General features: G+C 39.9%; 1 protein-coding gene across 2 annotated transcripts in view; it reads left to right on the top strand.

Annotated features, from left to right (window-relative positions):
• The window catches only part of LOC124619489 (sorting nexin-29), a 177,631-nt gene that overhangs the window by 83,448 nt on the left and 72,556 nt on the right, over positions 1–21,627 (top strand). For both annotated transcript variants that reach the window (XM_047145914.1, XM_047145906.1), the window contains exon 8: positions 18,483–18,633. In XM_047145914.1, the coding sequence (XP_047001870.1) occupies positions 18,483–18,633 (151 nt within the window). The remainder of the gene's footprint in view (positions 1–18,482; positions 18,634–21,627) is intronic.

Consider the following 21,627-nt stretch of genomic DNA (forward strand, 5'->3'; position numbering starts at 1 on the left):
TTATGCCATCTAGATCCTTCGTACAAACACCAGCTTTTCTTAATTGTGCAGATGGGATCTCACCCTGCAGCATATCCTACATTCCCGTAACCTTCACTTCATTACTTTTTTCCATATGCAGTTGCATATGAGTGCTAGGTATGGAGCTATTGTATCAGCGTACTCTGAAAGGAACTTCACTGGTATACAGTCTTGACTGGAGGCCTTGCCATTATTGATTTAAGATGCTGTGCTGTACTGAGAGTATCTACTTCTAACAATGAAGGAAAAGATAGATTGCTACTTACTGTAAAGAAGACACACAAGGTTGGAGACAGGCACAATTAAGACATTCACATGTAGCTTTAGGCCACAGCCTTCATCAGTAAAGAGAGACACATGCACACGAAGGGTGTGGCCCAAAGCAACATGTGAATAGCTTTTAATAGTGTCTGTCTGCAACTTGACATCTCTTCTTTACGGTAAGTAGCAATCTATCTTTTCTTATGTTGTTGATATTCCTACATGGAGTTTCCATTGTTTGATTGTATCTACTTCTACGTTACTCATTGTGGCAGTTGTTCATGATTTGAATTGTGGAATATTTACTTTTGTCTTCTTTTGTGAACAAATTTTGGAAAAGATGTTAGTAGCTCTGCTGTAGTGTTACTGTTATTACTAGCATCACTGATGTTTTTGTGCACTAAAGATATTGATTGTCTTGCCACTGGTGTAATACACATATGACCAGAAGCTCTTTGGTTTCTCTGCCAGATTTCAAGACAATTTTGAAACATTATAAGTATCTCACATTGAAGTTCATGCTAAATTCTGAGCTTCTGTAAAGCATTGCCAATCTTGGGGATTTTGTGTTCTTATAATTTGGCCCACTTTTTTCCATTGATTGTGCAGCAATGTTCTGACCTCTTTTGTGTGTCTTGGGGGATCAGTACCATCTCTTATTGATTTGATATGTCTCTCTCAATTGCCATTGATAAAATTTCTTTTAATTGACATATTAAATGTGTCCGGGTGTATTGAGCTGTGTGGCATGATCTTTGGCCCCAAAACATGATGTATTTGATGCATTGAGCAATGCAAATCCCATTGTGCTTCATACTTTCAAAGTATTCAAAGACAATTAATTACAGGAAAGAAATACAAACATGTCATTTTCAGATGCCTCTCATTATAACCCCCACCTGTAGCAGTAGTAGAGGGTACCTTACTCCCACAGAATTTTTATGCAAATAATGAGTCATTATATACCAAATTTACAGTAGCTTCAGGTATTCCTGTGTTGTGCTTTTGTCATGCCTTTTTCATACCAAATACTCAGCCATATGGATGCTTGGTATGTCTTGCTGCCACAGCAAATCCTTCCAGACAGCTAGTGATATGTGTGCGGAAGAAATTCTTTTATATGTTACAGAAATATTCTGATATGTCACTGTCTTTGCACCACTCCTCTCGTCTCTAGGGGTGAAATATCACCATGACTTGTCAGCAGTAAGTCTAGCCACCCTAGAAAATCTGGATTTGATATTGACATTGTTTGTTGTTGACTATTTTTACACAGTCTTCTTACCCGTCACCTAGGTGGGTGGTAGTGGGTCTCTGCCTCCACAGAAACCTTCATGGGTGTGAGCACAGCAGCTCAGTTTCATCATAATCAGATGACTGGTATAGAAGATAGAAAAATAAATATTCATTTTTTATATATATATTAGAAAACAAAGATGATGTGACTTACCAAATGAAAGTGCTGGCAGGTCGCCAGACACACAAACAAACACAAACATACACACAAAATTCAAGCTTTCGCAACAAACTGTTGCCTCATCAGGAAAGAGGGAAGGAGAGGGAAAGACGAAAGGATGTGGGTTTTAAGGGAGAGGGTAAGGAGTCATTCCAATCCCGGGAGCGGAAAGACTTACCTCAGGGGGAAAAAAGGACGGGTATACACTCGCACACACACACATATCCATCCACACATATACAGACACAAGCAGACAATCCTTTAGTCTTTCCCTCTCCTTCCCTCTTTCCTGATGAGGCAACAGGTTGTTGCGAAAGCTTGAATTTTGTGTGTATGTTTGTGTTTGTTTGTGTGTCTGTCGACCTGCCAGCACTTTCATTTGGTAAGTCACATCATCTTTGTTTTTAGAGATATTTTCCCTACGTGGAATGTTTCCCTCTATTATAATCATATTTTTATATATTAGACATTATTTGTTTATGCAATTGTTCATAGAACATGAGTCTTCCTGTCAGGCATTTTCTTGTACGGGGTGGAGCACGATAAACTGCTGATTCGGGAATGAAATTAAAAAATAGTAAACACTTAGAAACTTCTTTTTTATTTTTCTCATATTGGACAATAATGGAAGTTTCTAATTACATGGTTTAAACAGTATATCTGGCAAATGTTTATCTTCATGATCTACACACTGCTGCAGTTGTGTTCTGAAATTCCCATGCACTGTTTCAAGCTGTCTTCAGGTATTCTTGCAATTTCAGCCTCAGTTTTTGTTCTGTAGGTCTTCCAGGGTGTTGGGACAGTTGTAATACATCTTTGACTTAAGGTAACTCCAAAGAAAAAAATTGCACGAGTCTAAGTGCGGTGACCATGCGGGCCAGTTGAGATCCCCCATCTGAGAGACAAGCCTTCCAAGAAATGTATGCCTCAAAAAAATTCATGGCAATGCCCATTGTGTGTGTGTGTGTGCAGTGGCCCTGTCTTGTTGAAAGCAGGTATCCTGTAGTTACATTGCCTCTAAAGCCAGCTGGAAAAATTCTTGCAGCGTAGTTAAGTAATGATCTGAATTCAGTTGCAGCATGATTATTTTCCTGGAAAAAGTAAGGACCAATGACACCATATTCATGATATGGCACACCACACAGTAATGCGGTCTGAGTGCAGGAGTTCCTGGTGGATTTGCCTGGGGATCATGTCAGTCCAGTACCGAATATTCTGTTTATGTAATAGCCCACTGAGGTGAAAATACTCCTCATCAGAAAAGAACACATTTGTGTCACCGGGTACGGTTGCAGGCATGTCTTCACAAGAAGCTCTTCATGCTACATAATCCTGGACTGACAATTGTTGAATGAAACACATTTTATACAGGTGAAAATTCAGTTCATTATGAAGAAGCTGGTTGAGAGAATGTCTTGAAATGCCAAGAGCAAGTGCATGTTTCCAAGCTGAGCATTTCGGAAACTGCAGTACTGCTGCTCTAACTTGTTTAACGTTTTGTGATGTTGTAACACTTCTCCCAGATTGCCTTCATACAGAAGACACATGCCCTGTTGTTCTGAATGTGTTTACCCAATTTAAAATTGATTGCCATCCATGAACATGTCCGCATGGGGGTTCCGCAAATCGCAAATGAAAAGCACGCTGCACTGCTATGATAGTGGGAATTCGAGCAATATGCTTCAACACAAAATGAGCACTTCTCACGTGTCCAATGCATTATCGCAATTGAACACCAATTGAATACAAACCTCCAGTTGGTCACTATAAATCATGCCCACTCTCCCCTCTATTTGACCAACGGTGCCCCCACAACATGAATTCTAAAAAAGCAATTTACCCCTTAATCGGATTTAAATTTTAGCGCTGTAGTTAAGTCGTAGAAGAAATCATAAGATTTTGACTTTGTCTTGAGTCAGCAACACTATGCTGAAGCAGACCCTTAATCTGTGGTACTCTGTTGTGTAATAGGAGGCAATCTCATAAGGTCAGTATTGCTTTGGGCTTTTAACCACCTATCAAATAGTGTTAATTACCCTTTCAAATTTCTACATTGTGGGTGAGGGATTTTGCAGTCCACATAGCAAAATTTAAAATTTTAATGTGAAAATACTGGAAGGAGTGAAGCAGGTTTGTAATGAGATGATATATCTCCATTTTTTATATATGAGGGGTTCAAAGCAAAAGTGAACCAAGTCCACATTTTACTCTTTGAAGAAAAAGTTATATAATGTTAGAGTAATATGTTTAAATGCAAATCAAGTAAACATTATTTTTTTACAGTGAAAGAGAACAAATACAAGCTACAGATAACTTACAGGGATGCATTCCTGAAATTTATTTGAACATTGTATATGCCAGGGGAAACTCGGGTCTCAAATAAGAGATAATGTAGAGTACAATGTACACAGAGATTTTCATTAATTTAAAATCTTTCTTACAGTTTACTGGACATGGTTCACTAATGCACAAAAACGTTTTCACTTCTGACTTTAGGTATAATGAAACCTGCATCCTGTTTCTTCCCAGATTTTAATCTGTCCTCATAAATATTTTTTCTTCTAATTAATTACACAAACTGCAGGCCTACAAGCAAGTTTACATAACATTGAGGCAAACACAATTTCATCTAACAAATCATTGTGTTCATGAAAACCTTGCTGTTCCTCTTGTGGTCTTCCTCTTCTGCAGTTAGAAAATTCTTTTACAGCATGTCCTCCTTTTAATTTTTAACTGACCTCTGATTCTTGTAAATTTGTTCCTGATTGTCACTGGGAAGTGAGTTTAGTTTATTTCCTTTCTTCTTCTTCTTCTTCTTCTTCTTCTTCTTCTTCTTCTTCTACATATAACATACCTCATTGAATTGCACAAAATCAGTTAGCCACTTTAAACCTCATTGTAAAAGCTAGGCTCTTTTCATACTTCTTTCATCAAATTTTTAACCAATTTACCTCATACCCAGCAATAGCTTATTTTCTCTTTGTAACTGCCTGTTCTAATGATTTTGCACTTGTCAAATTTTCTCTATTCATTACATTGACTTCAAAATTTTTGTGCTTAGCTTTTTGAGGATTTTGCAATATTGAACCAATCCTCTGGGCCGTAGATATATTGCATCTTACTTGCAGCTTTTTCTGTTAGACCAAAGTCAACATCATTTTGTAAAAATAAGTAATCGTAAATGATCCAGTGTTATAAATTTGTGGTCAGTTATTTCCACCTGCATTTCTGTATTATTGAGTAGTTTTAACAGGTGAGAGCCATCTTAATTTTTAAGTTCTGTCCAGAACATGCATCAGGGTAAAGATGCATACGGTTTTAAATGCATTCTGGTACAGCTGGCTGTTTCTTGAGATCCTTTTCATCATCCTGTTTCATCCCATGTATACATAAAGGCCACGGATTGATTGAAAGCATGTCAGAATTGTATACATACACATTTCTTTCATAGTACATTATCTTATAGATAGTTTATGGAATGGCAAAGCCCTCTGGAAATCGGATGCAGCCTGATACATCTCATGCCATGCAGTTTCTTTATCAGATTGCATTGAGTGTCTTGTACCAGCCTGATTTAATGCAGGTCTTTTTCAGCTTTAAAAGCTTTAATGTTATTACATTAACTAGAAATTTTCATTTCTAATTAGTCACATGGTCGTCAAGTATCTGTATATGGTGGTTTGAAAGACAAATTAAATTTTGTACTGACAACTCAGTAACAGAACCCTTGTTTCATTGGGTCTAATTTTCATGTTGGCATTTTGCTATGTACAAGTAATAAATTTTATGTATGTTAAGATAAGGATTTGGGCATTTTCATCCAGAGTTCTCTCTTTTTTGCGAGTAATGACTCTGATAAGCAGGAAAAGATCGTATGGTGTTCATAACATCACTGCCATCAGTTTTATTCACAGAGATGTTTATCCCATTGCTGTCACAGCAAATATGTCTGTTTTTGTCAGACCTCTCTATAGCCTTCCCCAACTTACTTGGAATGTAGCCAGAAAAAATGTGTTGCACACTTTCATTAGAAATCCTGATAAATTACTTGCTTTTATTTTATGTAGGTGTGCCTGTATTGTCATGTCTGGCATTCAGTAACTTGCACGAGATCACGAAGGTACAAGTTTTGTTCAGAAAAATCCCCAAGATTCAATAATGAAGTAATTTCTATGGTTTTCATACTAATTTTTTATGTGCACTTTCATGGACAGTAGCCGTTAAGCTCAGTATCAAATATTTTTTTCGGGATTAGAGATACCTTTTGTATTAGAATAATTATGGCATGTATACACACATTCAAACAATTATTCTTCCCTTACTCCATACATGAATGGAACTGGAAGAAATTGTAATAAGTGGTACAATGGGACATACCCTCTGCCATGCATTTCATGGTGATTTGCATAGTATAGATGTAATGTAGATGGTCTCAGAGCATCAAGTAACTACAGCACCTGCAGACAGAATATTGAACCATGTACTTGGTTCGTTGTTACTCTGAGGAATTATTGATATCTTTGAACCAAATTGTCATATAACTAGGATTTTCAATTTTCTTCTGAGCCCCTTATATAGGCGACACTACAGCATATCTAAGTCTATTCAGAAATAGGCCTTGAGTCATTGCCTGATTATAAGGTGAACGAAGATGCCACTGTATTTTGAATACTCAGCAGAAACACAATTGTTGCCAAACGATTTAAGTGTTAGTGATCTGACCAATTTTTAATCTCTTCAGAGGTTTTATGTTTGAAACTGTTCGTTAGTAGTGTGCGCAGTGTCTACCAGAGTAAATCAAATGCCTCTGCAGTTGGCTGTTTATTACTATGAGGATAGAACTTTAATAGTGGCAACTATTTATTTACAACTTATGCAAAATAGATAGATGTTTCAAAGTTTCACTGTCCTTCAAAGTAAGTCACCAGCATTGTGTATAACCTGTTGCCAGCAATATGGAAGTAGTAGGCTCCCCTTAGCAGCATCAATTGCAGCTGACAGTGTCTGGTTCATTACATACATCATATAATCACCTTCTCCATTTTGTTAGAGTGGCCTAAGAATTTGTCTCAAGACTTTTCTTTCAAATATCCCAAGTCACTTTTGATTGAATTATGTCCCAGTTTCAGCACCATACATTAGTGTCTGCCTCACTAAAACTATACACATCGTAACTTTAGTTTTCCTGAACAGTACCTTAGAGTTCAGATGTTTTCTGAGACCATACTAGCATTTGTTAGTGGACAATATTTGTTTTTGTATTCCAGAGCTGACATTGTTCTTAGTTGACTTCTGATCCAAAGTAATGGAATTAATACATCAAATTTGTGTGAACCAGTTTATATGAATGGAGGTGTATTAGGATAATCTTTTTTATGAGGAGAACACTGCAAGTGCCATAACCCAATTCTCCAGAAATGTCACTCGTGGGGTCGAAACAAATGAACACCTGTCTTCACTTATACATAGATACACAACTGTTTCTGAGATAACTGTGGTCAAAGTTTCTGAGCTACTTTATGTGCCTTTGTAGTAAGTAAACGGTTGAACAGAAGCAATGGGGCACAATGGCTAGTGTCATGGAATCTCATTTTTGCGCTCCATGTTCAGAAATTGAATTATCAATTTCATTTATGTTTTTCATCTTTCTACACATCTCCAAAGGAGATTACTACAAGAATATTTTCCAGTGTATACTGAAATAATGTTATCTGTGTTTATCTACTAATTGTATGTCTTTTGAATGAATTAAAAAATAAATGAACAAGAAAATTATTTGAAAATTTTTTCAGTAAAATTCCTGTAGTATATCTTGATTCACAATTAACTGCAGGTGCCAGTTTTCGGAAAAGCTACCTGTTATGCAAGATTTTCCACAAAATTATTCGCAAAGCATGAAATCCTCAGCTAAGTTAATGAAGTTTCCCAGTGAGATTCATATGAAGAAGTGTTAATGTAGTAAACTTGTCTTCATGTGATGCTCGAGGTGTTCAGAATCTCTCTGTTCCAAATGTTTCTATGATTGGTCTCATCTAAACGTTCCTGAAAAATAAATATGACTAAAATATAAAAATTAATCTAAGAATTAATACAAGAACATGAGGATTTAAAGTTTGTAACCCTGAAAATACCATATACATATAGTATGTAATAAATGACAGTTATTATGAAACTAATTTGTAATTTTAAAATTAATCTAACGCCCATGTATCCTCTAACTAGATAATAAACATTCTTGTTGGGGTAACCTTCTACGTACATGGGCAGGTAAAGGAAAAAAATAATAAAACATTAATCAGGTTTCAAACAAGACTCTCAGAAGTGATAGGCCTCTACACTAGCCACTGAGTCCCCATTGTGGCTGAGACTGTCCTGCAGTAAAAATGTGTTAAATTATGTCAAAAACTTTGACTTTTGCTTTCTCAGAAACAGTGTAGTATCTACAGTTAACTCGGGACACGTGTTCACTTATTTTGCTTCTTCTTCCACTGAGTGAAGTTTCTGGGAAATAGAGTTATGGCACTTGCTATGTTCGCATTGTTAAATATTAGCATATACATAGTTTTCTCTTCATTTTTTTGTAGAATCATCTTTGTAGCAGCACTTTTAAGACTTGTAAAGGCTTTTTCTCATTTAATTGATCTTGGTGTTCTTACAATATATCAGTGTCATATGCAAATGCCAACACCTGAACAGATTAGAAGGCAGGATAATGAATCTCTCTGACTTGTGGTCACTGCACAGTAATTTGACTCTGTGTTTTTCTTAGCTGCTTTCATTCGAAGATGGTGAGGGTCAGTTTATTAGGAATCTCTAGCTTCTCCATTGCTATATACAACTCCCTTCCATAAATACTTTTGTAGGCTGATCCGAAGTCTGCAAAAAGGTGACGTGTATCAAATTGAAGTCATTTCCATTTTTCTAGTCTTTGCTGCTGCTGCTGCTGCTGCTGCTTGTAGTTCTGATCAACAATCAATCTTCCTTGACAAAATCCACTTTCATATACCAGCAGTGTTTTTAATATGAAGTGCAAACCTACTAAAGACAATGTTGGAGAATATTTTATATGTAGTCGGTAATAGGCAATTTTCCCTGTAGACAGGCACACTATGATATTGACTTTTTTGTGTATTGGGCAGATGATACAGACATTTCATTCATCTGAATGTTTTCATTTATCCAGACCTTAACTACAAGCTTGTGGAAATGTTTGGCCCACACTGTTCCTGTATTTTTAACAGTTCTGTTTATATTAGACCCATTCCCAGGACATTACTACGAATCTTCTTCATGATTGCCTCCAGTTCCTCAGCACCTGGTGCTGGTTTTCTTGTATCTGAGTTGTTTGTTGTTACAGAGGGTAAGATTCGTTGGTCTTCAGATAAACCTCATCCAACAGCCCATCTGTCACCTATTGCATAACTCCTCAACACTGAGTCACCTGCATTTCTATATGGATTAGTTCAAGGCTGAAATCCTTTTTGTTTTCATTCAACTATAGAAAAAAGTCCTCCTTCATTCATCCCCTTCAGCTGTTCCATTTCTTCCAGTTCTGTATTTTTGTGCTCTTTCTCTTTTCCATTTTGTGCAGCCTCTTTACTTCTCTTCATGCTATTACCGTATTTACTCGAATCTAAGCCGCACCTCAAAAATGAGATTCAAAATCGAGGAAAAAAAAAAATTTCCCGAATCTAAGCCGCACCAGAAATCTGAGACTCAAAATTCAAGGGGAGAGAGAAGTTTTAGGCCGCACCTCCAAATCGAAACAAAGTTGGTCCATTGTAATATGAGACACAATTTAGGTCGAATGAACGACGACACAGCTATAGTAGTTTGGTTCAAGTCGTAAGCTTAGCAGTTAAGCTTTACCAGGTAGCCGTTGCTATGCGTCAGGTGCTCCGTCTGTATTTATACGGGTACCCTTCCTTTTTCACGTGCTTCGTCTGGTTTGAATTGATTGCTTATTTTTCTTTGATCTGATAAGTGCCGTTCTCTTTGTTATAGGTGTTAACATCACTCAACGCTGAAAATGCATTACTGTACTGTGTCATGCATTGTTTGTCGCATTCTGATAAGGCGTGTTTACGACCTGTCGCCGCTCGCGGTATGGCTTGCTTTTGTGCGCGCTACTGCCGCTTACAATTTTTTAAAAAAAGAGAGGAATCGTCTCATTAGCAAAACAATGGCAAGAGACTGTTATTTGTTTTTACTTACACTGCCACTTTCTTTACTAATGATCAACAAGAACCAAATAATAGACTGCGTAAGATAGATGATGTTCTGAACGAAAGTTTAGTGAAAATTTTTCTCCGTTTGGAAATCTTTGCAGACAATTACAGTCATCTTATATTTAAAAATCTAATCAATTGCCGTGCTTCGTTTCTTACTGTATCACTATTCGGCATAAGAATAATAAGAATATAAACATGAGATGATATGTATATCCTTCCGCGTTTGCTGTTGTCTCACTCTAGTTTCGTAGTTTATTAGGCAGACAGGATTTAAATGAGATAGCAGCAAACACGAAAGAATACATGGCAAAATGTTTATATTCATTATTATTATGGTGAAGAGAATACTGCATGTGATTCACAATTTATAAACGTTCCTATTAGCAACCATCTCTTCTCACAGGTAGGAAAAAATTCAGAACGCAGAGTTGGCCCTTTTGACAAACATCCCGAACAGTCTTGCCAGTCGGATTTTCGTAGTGCATTGAAATGCTGCTACATTCGAAGATGAACAATACGGAATTTGTATTTACTTTGTTGGATAATGTATGAAAATGCAGTGGTTGAAACTCAAGAGCGGAGAAAAAAAGCTCGTCTTCCACCTTTGTTTTAAATTTATTTACTGACGCAAAGGTTTTGGTGTCAGTATTTATCTTTGTGCCTGCGAAGCGCTACATATATTCGACGACAGAAGTTAGTTGTGGCGGCACCTACCTACATTTTTCAGAACTTCCTCTTTGCAGTCGATTCTAAGCCGCAGGCGGTTTTTGGATTACAAAAACCGGAAAAAGTGCGGCTTAGATTCGAGTAAATACGGTATGTAATCCTGCACAGATCTTCAGAAATGGTTTATGTGTTGCATTATTGTGTAGGACTCATTTTTAACTGCTACTACTTGTGTATATTCATAATCAAACCAGCCATTGTGTACAACTTGATCTACTCTCTTTAGACCTTCATCAGCAGCTTTTGGATGGATGTCTTCTAGGGTTCCATCTTTCCTCAATTCTTTCACTGTTGAACAGAGTGCGAGGTTTTCCATGAGTAGGATGGAAAATCTTTAAGCATTCTGAGGTTCCTTGAGCTTACTAGTGTGGAATTTTTTTGCCCAAGATCCACATACCTTCCTTGCATTAGATATTTTTCTTTCTGATTATTGCTATTGCAGGGTGATTGCCCCTATAGCTTCTAACAGCCATTAAGTCGGATACACGTCTTGCATCTGTTAGGTGGTCAGTTTGGTTAAAACTATTTTAATTTGGAAATTTACACATCATTTCACATACATCTTTGTGGTTATAAGTTGTACTGCCCACTACCGTATTCATTAAGGAAACAAAGTGTAAGCATTTGATCCTATTATCATTTAAGTTGTCATGTTGACATTATTGCCTTGCATAAGACTAATATTCATCTTCTTTTCCTGTTTTAGCATTGACATCTTCAGAAATAGTGTCAAGACACTCATTGTATACTTCGTATAACTCATAATAGAAATCATCCTTCTCTTCAAGTTTAGACATGAGCACATGTGAGACCATAGCTGAAGAGTCCTCCTCTGATTCAGAGTCTGAAAAGTCTGAGATTTCACCATAAGTGCATAAGTTGACTATCCCCACCTCTTATTTACAGTAAAGCCAGTACCATCCATATGATCTTTCTTTTGGCAGATGTAAAAAATCAGTTGTTTATTCTTCCCTCACTCCTTCACTTGACCGAATCACCTCTTGAATAATGGTAATTCAGTTGGTACTTATCTAGCTGATCAAGTAATTTCTTTAAAACTCCAGCTTTCCATGGTCCCAGTCTCGAAGTCCTTTAGGCATCTCATTAGCTAATCGCAATGAGCCAGTCATCATCACAATCAGAATCTACAAAACATAAACAGAATGAGGCTAACAATTCAAAGACCCTTCCAGCTGCACCATGGTTCCTCATGGTTTCACGTACTGAAGACGGTCAGTCCTTCACAACAGTAAATACGTTTGTGTATTATTCAGAAAGGTGTTGATACAAGCCCTGTGAAATCCTAATCTTGTTTACGGAATGGCACATTGCTTTTGGAGACTACTTCTGGTTCTCAAGCACAACTACTGCATGCCACTTCGCTTCTCCACGCTTATCCTATTCGTGTTGAGGCCCGTAGATTCTGAATTCTTCCCATGGTGTTATTTATACTAGGCTGCTCGACAGTCTGACCGAGGCCAAAATCCGAACATACCCGTCTGATCAGGGTGTCATTGCCATCCATCGGGTGACGAAAAAGGTAGATGCCTCCTTAATGCCCAAACACACTCTTTTTCTCACCTTTGATAGAGTGGTGCTTCCATTGAAGACCAAAGCAGGCTATAAAGATATCGTAGTCCAACCATACATTCAGAACCTGATGTGCTGCTACCCATGTCATTGTTTCAACCACACTCGAGTGTCTTGTTAACATCTGGCCAAATGTGTAACTTGTGGTAGGGATAGGCATGAGGGCAATTGTCTGCTGCCTCCTCCCCCCAGTATCAACTGCAATGGTGACCATGCTGCTGTCTCTCGAGATTGTCCCGTGTATCTTGATGAATGGGCTGTCCAGGAGATCTGGGTAAAGGAAAAAATTCCTTACCAGGTCGCTCGCAAGTTATTGGCTAGTCGCAAACTCTGTGTTCCATTGTCTGGCACTTATAATACTGTCCTTTCTACATCTCGCTTCATGAAGGACATGGCCATGCAGACACGTGACCTCAAATTCAGCTCTGAGGTTGTGAAATCGCCCTGTGTCATGGTAGCATCGCTGTCCCCTTGTCCGGGTGTGTAACAAACCATCAAACTCTCGCCTCATGGGGCGAAGTCACCAGCTACACAAATGGCAGGCTGGAAAGGAGAGAAGGAATACTCATGTGAAGACTTCCTACGTCCTTCCAGCTAACCAACACCTGAGTCTTCCTCTGCTTACTGGAAAGGCTCAAAGAAGCCCATCAAAAGCAAACGGTCTTCTCCTTCGCTGACCGTAAGATCCTCTTCGAAGGTGTCGCCACTTGGTGCCTTCGCCCAGCCAGCCTCTGTGTTGTCTGTGCACACCACCAACTGTTTTACTGTGTTGTACGCCATAGGCCAACAGCACAAGAAAGCTGATGCTTCTGTAGACCTCATGGAGCAGGAACCTCCTGCTTCTGTGCCCCGTAGCAGCTAGTCTTCGCAGGCTGGCACTCGCAGCAGCCGAGGTGACATGCCTTCATTGTTTCCTCATCATGACTCTCCTCCAATGGAACGTTCGCAGCCTTTGATCCAACAAAGAGGATTTATGGCAGCTTTTAGAATTGCAGCGTCCACTTGTATTCTGCCTTCAGAAAACAAAATTGTCCTCATGACTGCTTTGAGCTCTCGCATTTCTTCCCGATCCATTCTGGCCTTCACCCCAAGGCTGGCGTTCCAACTCGTGGGGGAGTCATGCTGCTCATAAGGGATAACGTTCATAGTCAACCCATCTCCCTGACTACCCGTCATCAAGCTGTTGCAGTTCGCCTTTTCCTTCCTCACTTGACCTTTCCCCTTTGTTGCATTTATATCCCTCCATCATTCAATGTCACCAGGGCAGATTTCCTCCAGCTTATTGGGCAGCTACCTTACCCATTTCTGCTGCTCGGTGACTGACTTTAATGCACACCATCCTGTTTGGGGTTCTCCCAGAACCTGTCAGAGGTGCCCTCTTGGTTGATATTCGTAATCAACTTAAACTCTTCTGCCTTAATACAGGAGCACCCACATTCCTTTCTGAATCCTCACATAGCTATTCCCATTTGGACCTATCCTTCTGCAATGCCCAGCTTGCCCATCGTCTTGAGTGGTCCATTCTTTCTGACACCTACTCGAGCGACCATTTTCCGTATGCTACCCATTTACCAACTCCTATCCCACCTGCGTTCATGCCCAAATGGCAGCTTACTAAGGCCGACTGGTGGTTTTACTGCTCCATGGCGACCTTCAGTGAACAAGATTTCACCAGTTGTGATAACCAGCTGGAATATCTTACGAAAGTTATTCTTACCACTGCAGAACGCTCCATTTCTCACACTTCATCTTTATCACACTGTGTTCTGGTCCCTTGGTGGACTGAGGTGTGCCGCAACACAAGTTGCACGAGGAGACATGCTCTCCGTATTTTTAACAGTCATCTTTAGATGTCAAACTGCATTCATTATAAACAGATGCATGCACTGTGTCGTCGCGTTCTTTGGGTTAGCATAAAAGCTAGCTGGATTTCGTTCCCTAGTTCTTTTAACAGTTCCACTCCCTCCTCTGTCCTGTGAGCCAGCCTCCGAAGGCTCTCTGGGACGTAGCTCTACTCCCCAGTTTCTGACCTGACAATAGCAGATGTCATCATGGACCCTATTGCTATCTCCAACACCTTAGGCCACCGTTTTGCAGAAATTTTGAGCTCTTTCCGCCATCACCCAGCCTTCCTCCAATGGAAATGAGTGGAGGAGGCTGGAGCAATACCCTTCTCTTCTCAGAAATGTGTGTGTATACAGTGCTGTCTTTACTGTGAAGGAGCTAGATCATGCTCTCACTTCCTCTCAATCCTCTGCTCCAGGGCCAGATGCTATTCACAATTGGATGTTGCAGCACCTTTCTTTTGCAGGCAAGCACTTTCTGCTTAGTATGTACATCATCATATTGGCAGAGGGCATGTTTCCCAGATGCTGGTGTGAAGCCACTGACATACCCATATCCATACCTAAGCCTAGTAAGGACAAACATCTTCCTTCTAGGTACTGCCCCATCTCTCTCACCAGCTGTGTTTGCAGAGTGATGGAAAGTATGATTTATGCCTGGCTGGTATGGTGGCTTGAGTCTCACAATTTACCAACCACTGCACAGAGTTGATTTCGGCCACGCTGTTCTGCAGTTGACCATCTAATCATTTTATCCACCCATGTCATGAATGTTTTCTGTGAAAATACCTGACTGTGGCTGCGTTTTCGATTTGGAGAAAGCCTACGATACCTGCTGGAGGACTGGTATCCCCTGTACTCTCTACACTTGGGACTTCCATGGCCACCTGCCCCATTTCCTTGAGGACTTTTTAAAAGATCAAATTTTCAAGGTCTGTGTGGGTTCTGCCTTGTCTGACACCTTTATCCAGGAAGATGGTTTTTGCTATCGCCATTATCCCTATAATGGCCTGTCTCCTGCCGGGCACCTCTGGCTTCCTTTTTGTTGGTGACTTTGCCATCTATTGCAGCTGTCCATGGACCTGTCTCTTCGTTTTTCCACTGACAAAACCGTTTGTATGAATTTCTGGTGGCGCAATTGGTTTCTCGCACCATCTTTAGATCTTGGGCCTGTTGCTCTTCTGTTCGTTGAAACTACAAAATTCCTGGGGCTCAAGCTCAATACAGAACTCTCTAGGTCCTACCACATGTCTTACCTGGCAGCCTGCTGTATGCAGTCCCTCAAGTCCTCAATGTTACTTCCTGGGGTGCAGATAAAACCACCTCAGTTTGTACCAGTGCCTTATCCACTTGAAACTAGACTATGGGTGCTTTGTTTATGCATCTGCATTGCTGTCCCTCTTATGCTGTCTCAATACTATCCACCATTGTGTCATCCACTTGGCCACTGGTACCTTTTACACTAGCTCAGTTGAGAGTCTGCATGCAGAAGCTGTTGAACTACTGCTGTCCTACTGCCATGACTTTCTACTCAGCAGGAGTGAGTACTGTTTGTCCGCCATGCATGGCCACTCATCTGATGCCTCCTCCTTCGATGACTCCTTTGATTGCCAGTATGGAGTTTGCTTTTGGCTCTTGCTCCAGCAGCGTAACTTCATGCTACCTGCAACTTTCCCAGTGGGTGAACCCTTCACCACCTTGGTTTCATGCGGCGGCCCATGTTCACCATGGCCCTCATTCGCTTCGTAGGAACACTATTCCAGCCTCGCTCTGTCGCCTTCAGTTTGACAACCTTTGCATTGAACTTCGCGATAGTACCTTAGTGTACACTAAAGGATCTCAGACTGATCTTGGTGTCAGGTGTACCTTTTTTATTGGCGCCAACATTTTTCGGTATCGGCTTCCAGCACACTGCTCAGTATTTACAGCAGAGCACTTCACCCTGTATCAGGCTGCAAAGACATCCAGTGACACAGGCTTTTCAATTGTGCCATCTGCTCAGACTCAGTGCCCTTCAAAGCCTCTGTACGCTTTACATCGCCTATCCCTTAGTGCAACGAGTCCAGGAAAACGTCACTTCCTCACTCTTGATGGAGCCACTGTGCTGTTTATGTGGGTTCCTGGTTATGTTGGTCTGAAGGAAACGAGGCTGCTGACAATGCTGTCGAGGCTACAGTCCTTGTACCACAGCCCACTAGTTCTTATGTCCCCTCCAGTGATATCTGTGTTGCCATCTGTCAAGAGGTCGTGTCACTTCGGCATTGCCACTGGTTCTCCCTTCATGGGAGTAAGCCCCAGGTTATTAAGCCTCTCCCAGTGGCTTGGGCGACCTTCTCTCAGCCCTCCTGCCATGAGGAGGCCATTATAACTACACTCATGCTCATAAATTAAGGATAATGCTGATATATGGTGAAACAACACTCTGGTGAGCGGTTTGCGGGTTTAAATCTTCTCAGGGTATGACCATGCAGTGCATTTGACCTGTGGTCACCGCCAGGTGGCGCTGGCAGAAGTCCACATATGCAGAGGTGTGTTGGTGCATATAAGAGTACGGTGCAGCGAGTAAGTGTGCAGACATTTCCAGACATGCTAATGGTGACTGTGTGTTGAAAATGGCTAAAAGAACACATATTGATGACGTTATGGTGACTGTGTGTTGAAAATGGCTAAAAGAACACATATTGATGACGTTATGAGGGGTAGAATACTAGGGTGACTGGAGGCTGGTGAAACATGCAGGTCATAGCACAGACCCTCCGTGTATTACAAAATGTGATCTCAAGATTGTGGCAACGATTCCAGCAGACAGGAAATACGTGTCCAGGCACTACAGAACGGGACCTCACAGTGTACAACACCACAAGAAGACAGATATCTCACCATCAGTGCCTGCAGACGGCCACGGAGTACTGCAGGTAGCCTTGCTCAGGACCTTACCACAGCCACTGGAACAGTTTTCTCCAGACACACAGTCTACAGACGACTGAACAGACACGGTTTATTCGTCCAGAGACCTGCAAGGTGCATTCCACTGACCCCAGGTCACAGGAGAGCCGGTAAAGCCTGGTGTCAAGAACACAGTGCATGATCGTTGGAAGAGTGGTCCGAGGTTATGCTCACAGAAGAGTCCAGGTATAGTCTGATTCTTGCCAGGTTTTCATCTGGTGTGAACCAGAAACCAGATACCAACCCCTTAATGTCCTTGAAAGGGACCTGTATTGAGGTTGTGGTTTGGTGGTGTGGGGTGGGTTTATGATTGGTGCATGTACAGCCCTGCATGTCTTCGACAGAGGAACTGTAACAGGTCAGTTGTATCGGGATGTCATTTTGCACCATTATGTCTGCCTTTTCATGGGTGCAGTGGGTCCCACCTTCCTCCTGATGGATGATAAAGCATGTCCCCACTGAGCTGCCATCGTGGAGGAGTACCTTGAAACAGAAGATATCGGACGAATGGAGTAGCCTGCCTGTTCTCCAGACCTAAACCCCATCCAGCATGTCTGGGATGCTCTCAGTCGACGTATCGCTGCATGTCTTCAAACCCCTACGACACTTCAGGCACTGGGCACTGCCTTTTTAGCCATCACAGTTTGTGAAGTGACACTCCCCCACCACTTTGTGCACATTGTGCCCAACTTTGAACTGTCCACGAAGCGCGAGCTGTCGACCGCGCTTTACTTTTATCCATCATAGCAATATGACAAAGACTATTTAATTTTTAGTTCTGGACTTCCGTTTCTGTAGAGTGTATGTTATAGAACATTCTCTGCATCCCTGTTTTTAGCTTTTCTTTGGGTTGGCAAATAGTTGTTTTTAACTCTTCTCTTTGTCTTCATGTTTCACAGTTTTGACATGGGTGCCTATGACCCTATTTGTTTTTGCACCTTAAAACAAAACAAACAAATGTTTTTGGAGATATCAAAGTTCAGTGAAAAGCACCAAGAATGACAGGGTGAATGATTGTTTCTGCTTTGTTTGTGACACTTGTTGGACTTTCCAGCTCTTATTATGTAAATGAATGAGGCTGTAACGATTATTTTTTTTGTGTACTTAATGTATGAAGAAGGTATAATTTGGTAACATAATTGATCCTCAGATATTGACCAGTGGAGTAGGGCAGATATTTAAAATCCTCTTCCCATAGTAGTTTTGAGCGATATACGAACTGTGGAGGCTTTTTCTGTAAATTTTAGCACTTAACTAGTGAAAAAGTCAAATAAAGATGGAACAGTCTTTGTATTTAAGGACCAAAAATTAATATAATTTGCGTATTTTGTAGTAATTTAATCTCTCCAACCACACCACCTCATCTCAGTAATATTAACACTATTTAAATGTTACGTGCAACCATAGGAGTGGTAGCCCACCCAGGAGACATGCCCCCCAGACTTTGACTCCTGTGAACAATGTGAATGTCGGAGAACTCATCCCAGTGTCCCAAGGTGTTGCTAGTGAAGAACCACATTCTGAGGATGACTCGCTTTCTGTGCCCAGTTATTCTGAGGTTAGTATATGTGTGTTTTTACCATGATTTTGTATTACTGCTGGCTGAACAGAAGCTTTGTACAAGTTAAGTTTTACATAATGTTATGGTCCAAATAAGAGGCTCTTGCTGATTGTAAGGGACACTTACACATTGAACTTATGCAGCAGCTTTTTCTCAGGCTGCTGGAGTTGTAATATTTGATAGTGTTCGAGGTTTGCCTAGTGTATTTCATACTCTGTATCCTGTTCTAGTGATGAATGTAAGAAACTGTTGACGAAAGTGAAGAGTGTGGCTCCCATCTTCTGCATAGAGTGAATGGTTTTCTCTAGCATAAATGGCACCGTCTGTGGCATATATCATACATGTGATAAATCTGTGGTGAAGGAGTTACATGGAAGGTGGTCAGGACGTGTCACATAGTTTGAGTGTCGGCGAGTAGATAAGACATCAGGGTACACCAGCAGTATCAAAAATTCAATGGAATAAATAGTAGCATACATTATTTTTTGATAATGAGTGTAATGTTTCCATAGACTGGTTGAATCACCAAGAAACAAGTCTGGCTTGAATACTGTTAAGTCACTAGATTGATTTCTGATAAGAAGCCAAAATTTTTCAATCTACCTTTATGCTAACCTTCACTTCGGTGATGTGAAGACATGCCAAGAACAACACATGGTTTGGATTTCATTATAAACTGTAGATCTCCTTACCCCAGCAGGATTACTGGAATAGGTTAATAGCACACAAGTTGCCAACGCGGTGTCAAATTGAAAGGGGGGAGAGGGGGGGGGGTGGAGAAAGCTTTCAAATAGGTGGCAGAACATCGTTCTTCAGGGATTCATGATCAATCATGCCATATGAATTTACTTGTGCGTGCGCACGTGCCATTCTTGTTTGCAAAATTAAAAAAAAATCATGCATACTAAGATATTTCTTCTGCTGCTATCTTGATTGCTGTTGCACCCTAAATCATTACTATAACATGTCGTTATTGTCATTTGAAACGGAGAGAACAACAAGGTTAATTGTATAAGAATAAGAATCTTTATTAGCCGTTCAGTATTTTCTTATACAATGGGCTTCGTCAATAAGTTCAATTACAGTATAGAGATGGTTATATTCTCATAACAATGTATATATAAATCATGTGAAATTTAGTTTAGTACAATAGCACACATTTGGAATTTTATATATTATTAATTTTACAATAAAAAGGAAAGCATTATACAGATTTATATTAAGCAGGGAGTATTCATGTTGATGACACTGTGTCATTATCATATACATGTTGATAACGTTATGTAATTATCCTAAGCTATTGATACAAATTTAGGGCCTACTACAGGCAGAGGTACTTTTCTCTATGTTAAAACAGCAAATCTTCCATCTTACAATCTTTAAATTCATCAACTGAGTAAAATGCTTTACCTTTGAGCCATTGACCCAATGTTGTCTTAAATTTACTTTTAGATACTGTTTGTACAGTTTTAGGGAGCATATTAAACAGTTCGAGGCCTACATATTTATAACTATTATGTACCTTAGACAGTCTAGAGTATGGCAGATCAATTGTGTGGTTTCGTCTTGTATTGTGGGTGTGGACAGATGACCTAAGGGGGTATTGAGCTATGTTTTCTTTTATGTGTAGTAAGCAATAATAGATGTACAAACAAGGAACTGTCATGATGTTAAGTTTTTTGAAATGTTCCCTGCATGTATCCCTGGGAGATAAACCCACTACACATTGAAGAGCTTTTTTTTTGCCATCTGAAAATCGATATTGTACTGGGAGAATTTCTCCAAAGCAGAATACCATAAGAAAGATGGGGGTGGATATAAGCAAAATATGAATGCAACAGTAAGTTTTGGCTGACATTACTCCTAAGCTTATTAAGTAGGAACATAGCACGTGCAAGTTTAGAACAGACGTATGTGATATGTTTATCCCAGCTAAGTTTCTGGTCAATCATCATTCCTAGCAGTTTAACGGACTTATTTTCTTTGTTTGATACCTTCAAATTAAAGAATATTTCCTCAGTTTTTGTTTCATTTATGAATAGGGAGTTTGCACTAAACCAATGAACTGATTTTTCAAATATTATATTATTTTTTTCTCGTACAGATTCGAGTCTGTCCTGAATTGATAAAAGTTGTATTGTCTGCATAGAGGACTGTTTTACAGGGTAAATACTGTGGCATATCATTAACATACACTACAAACAGGAAGGGCCCAAGTATGGAGCCCTGTGGCACACCTCTTTTTATTGTTTGTGGGTTTGACAGCTGCCCATTTACACTAACAAATTGTACTCTGTTGCTTAAGTAGGATTCTAATAATTTCAGGGTGTCCTCTTCCATGCCGTAGTGTCTTAATTTCATGATCAATGTACTATGAGATACAGTGTCAAATGCTTTACTCAGGTCTAGGAGAGTAGCACATGAGATTAATTTATTTTCAAAGCCATCATATATATCACTAACAATATTTTCAACTGCTTTAACTGTGGATAGTTTAGACCTGAATCCATACTGTGAGTTACTTAACAAATTATTCCTCTCAAAATAGTGATTCATTTGTTGGTGAACACAGTCTTCGATTATTTTAGATATTATTGGGATTAATGAGATAGGGTGATAGTTACTTGGATTTGATTTATCTCCTTTCTTAAATATGGGAATAGTTACTGCTATTTTCAAACAGTCGGGGAAAATCCCTTGCTGTAATATATGATTAATGAGAGTGGTTAGAGGGGGCAGAAGATCACTTGATATCTTCTTTATGACAAAGTTTGACAGACCATAGAAGTCCTCTGCTCTGGAACTACTTAGTTTGCCTATTGCTTTGCTAACATCATTTTCAGTTACTGTTGCCCAGCAGAATTTATGGACTACATACTTATTTGAACCTAAAAGAGTTTTAGCATCAAGCATGGCGTTGAGGGGAGACAAATCTTGTTGTAAACTGAAGTTAACAAAGTGTGAGTTTAAGATATCTGGGGCTATGGGTAT

This window comes from Schistocerca americana, chromosome 1, assembly GCF_021461395.2.
Source record: "Schistocerca americana isolate TAMUIC-IGC-003095 chromosome 1, iqSchAmer2.1, whole genome shotgun sequence".
Classification (NCBI taxonomy): Eukaryota; Metazoa; Arthropoda; class Insecta; order Orthoptera; family Acrididae; genus Schistocerca; species Schistocerca americana.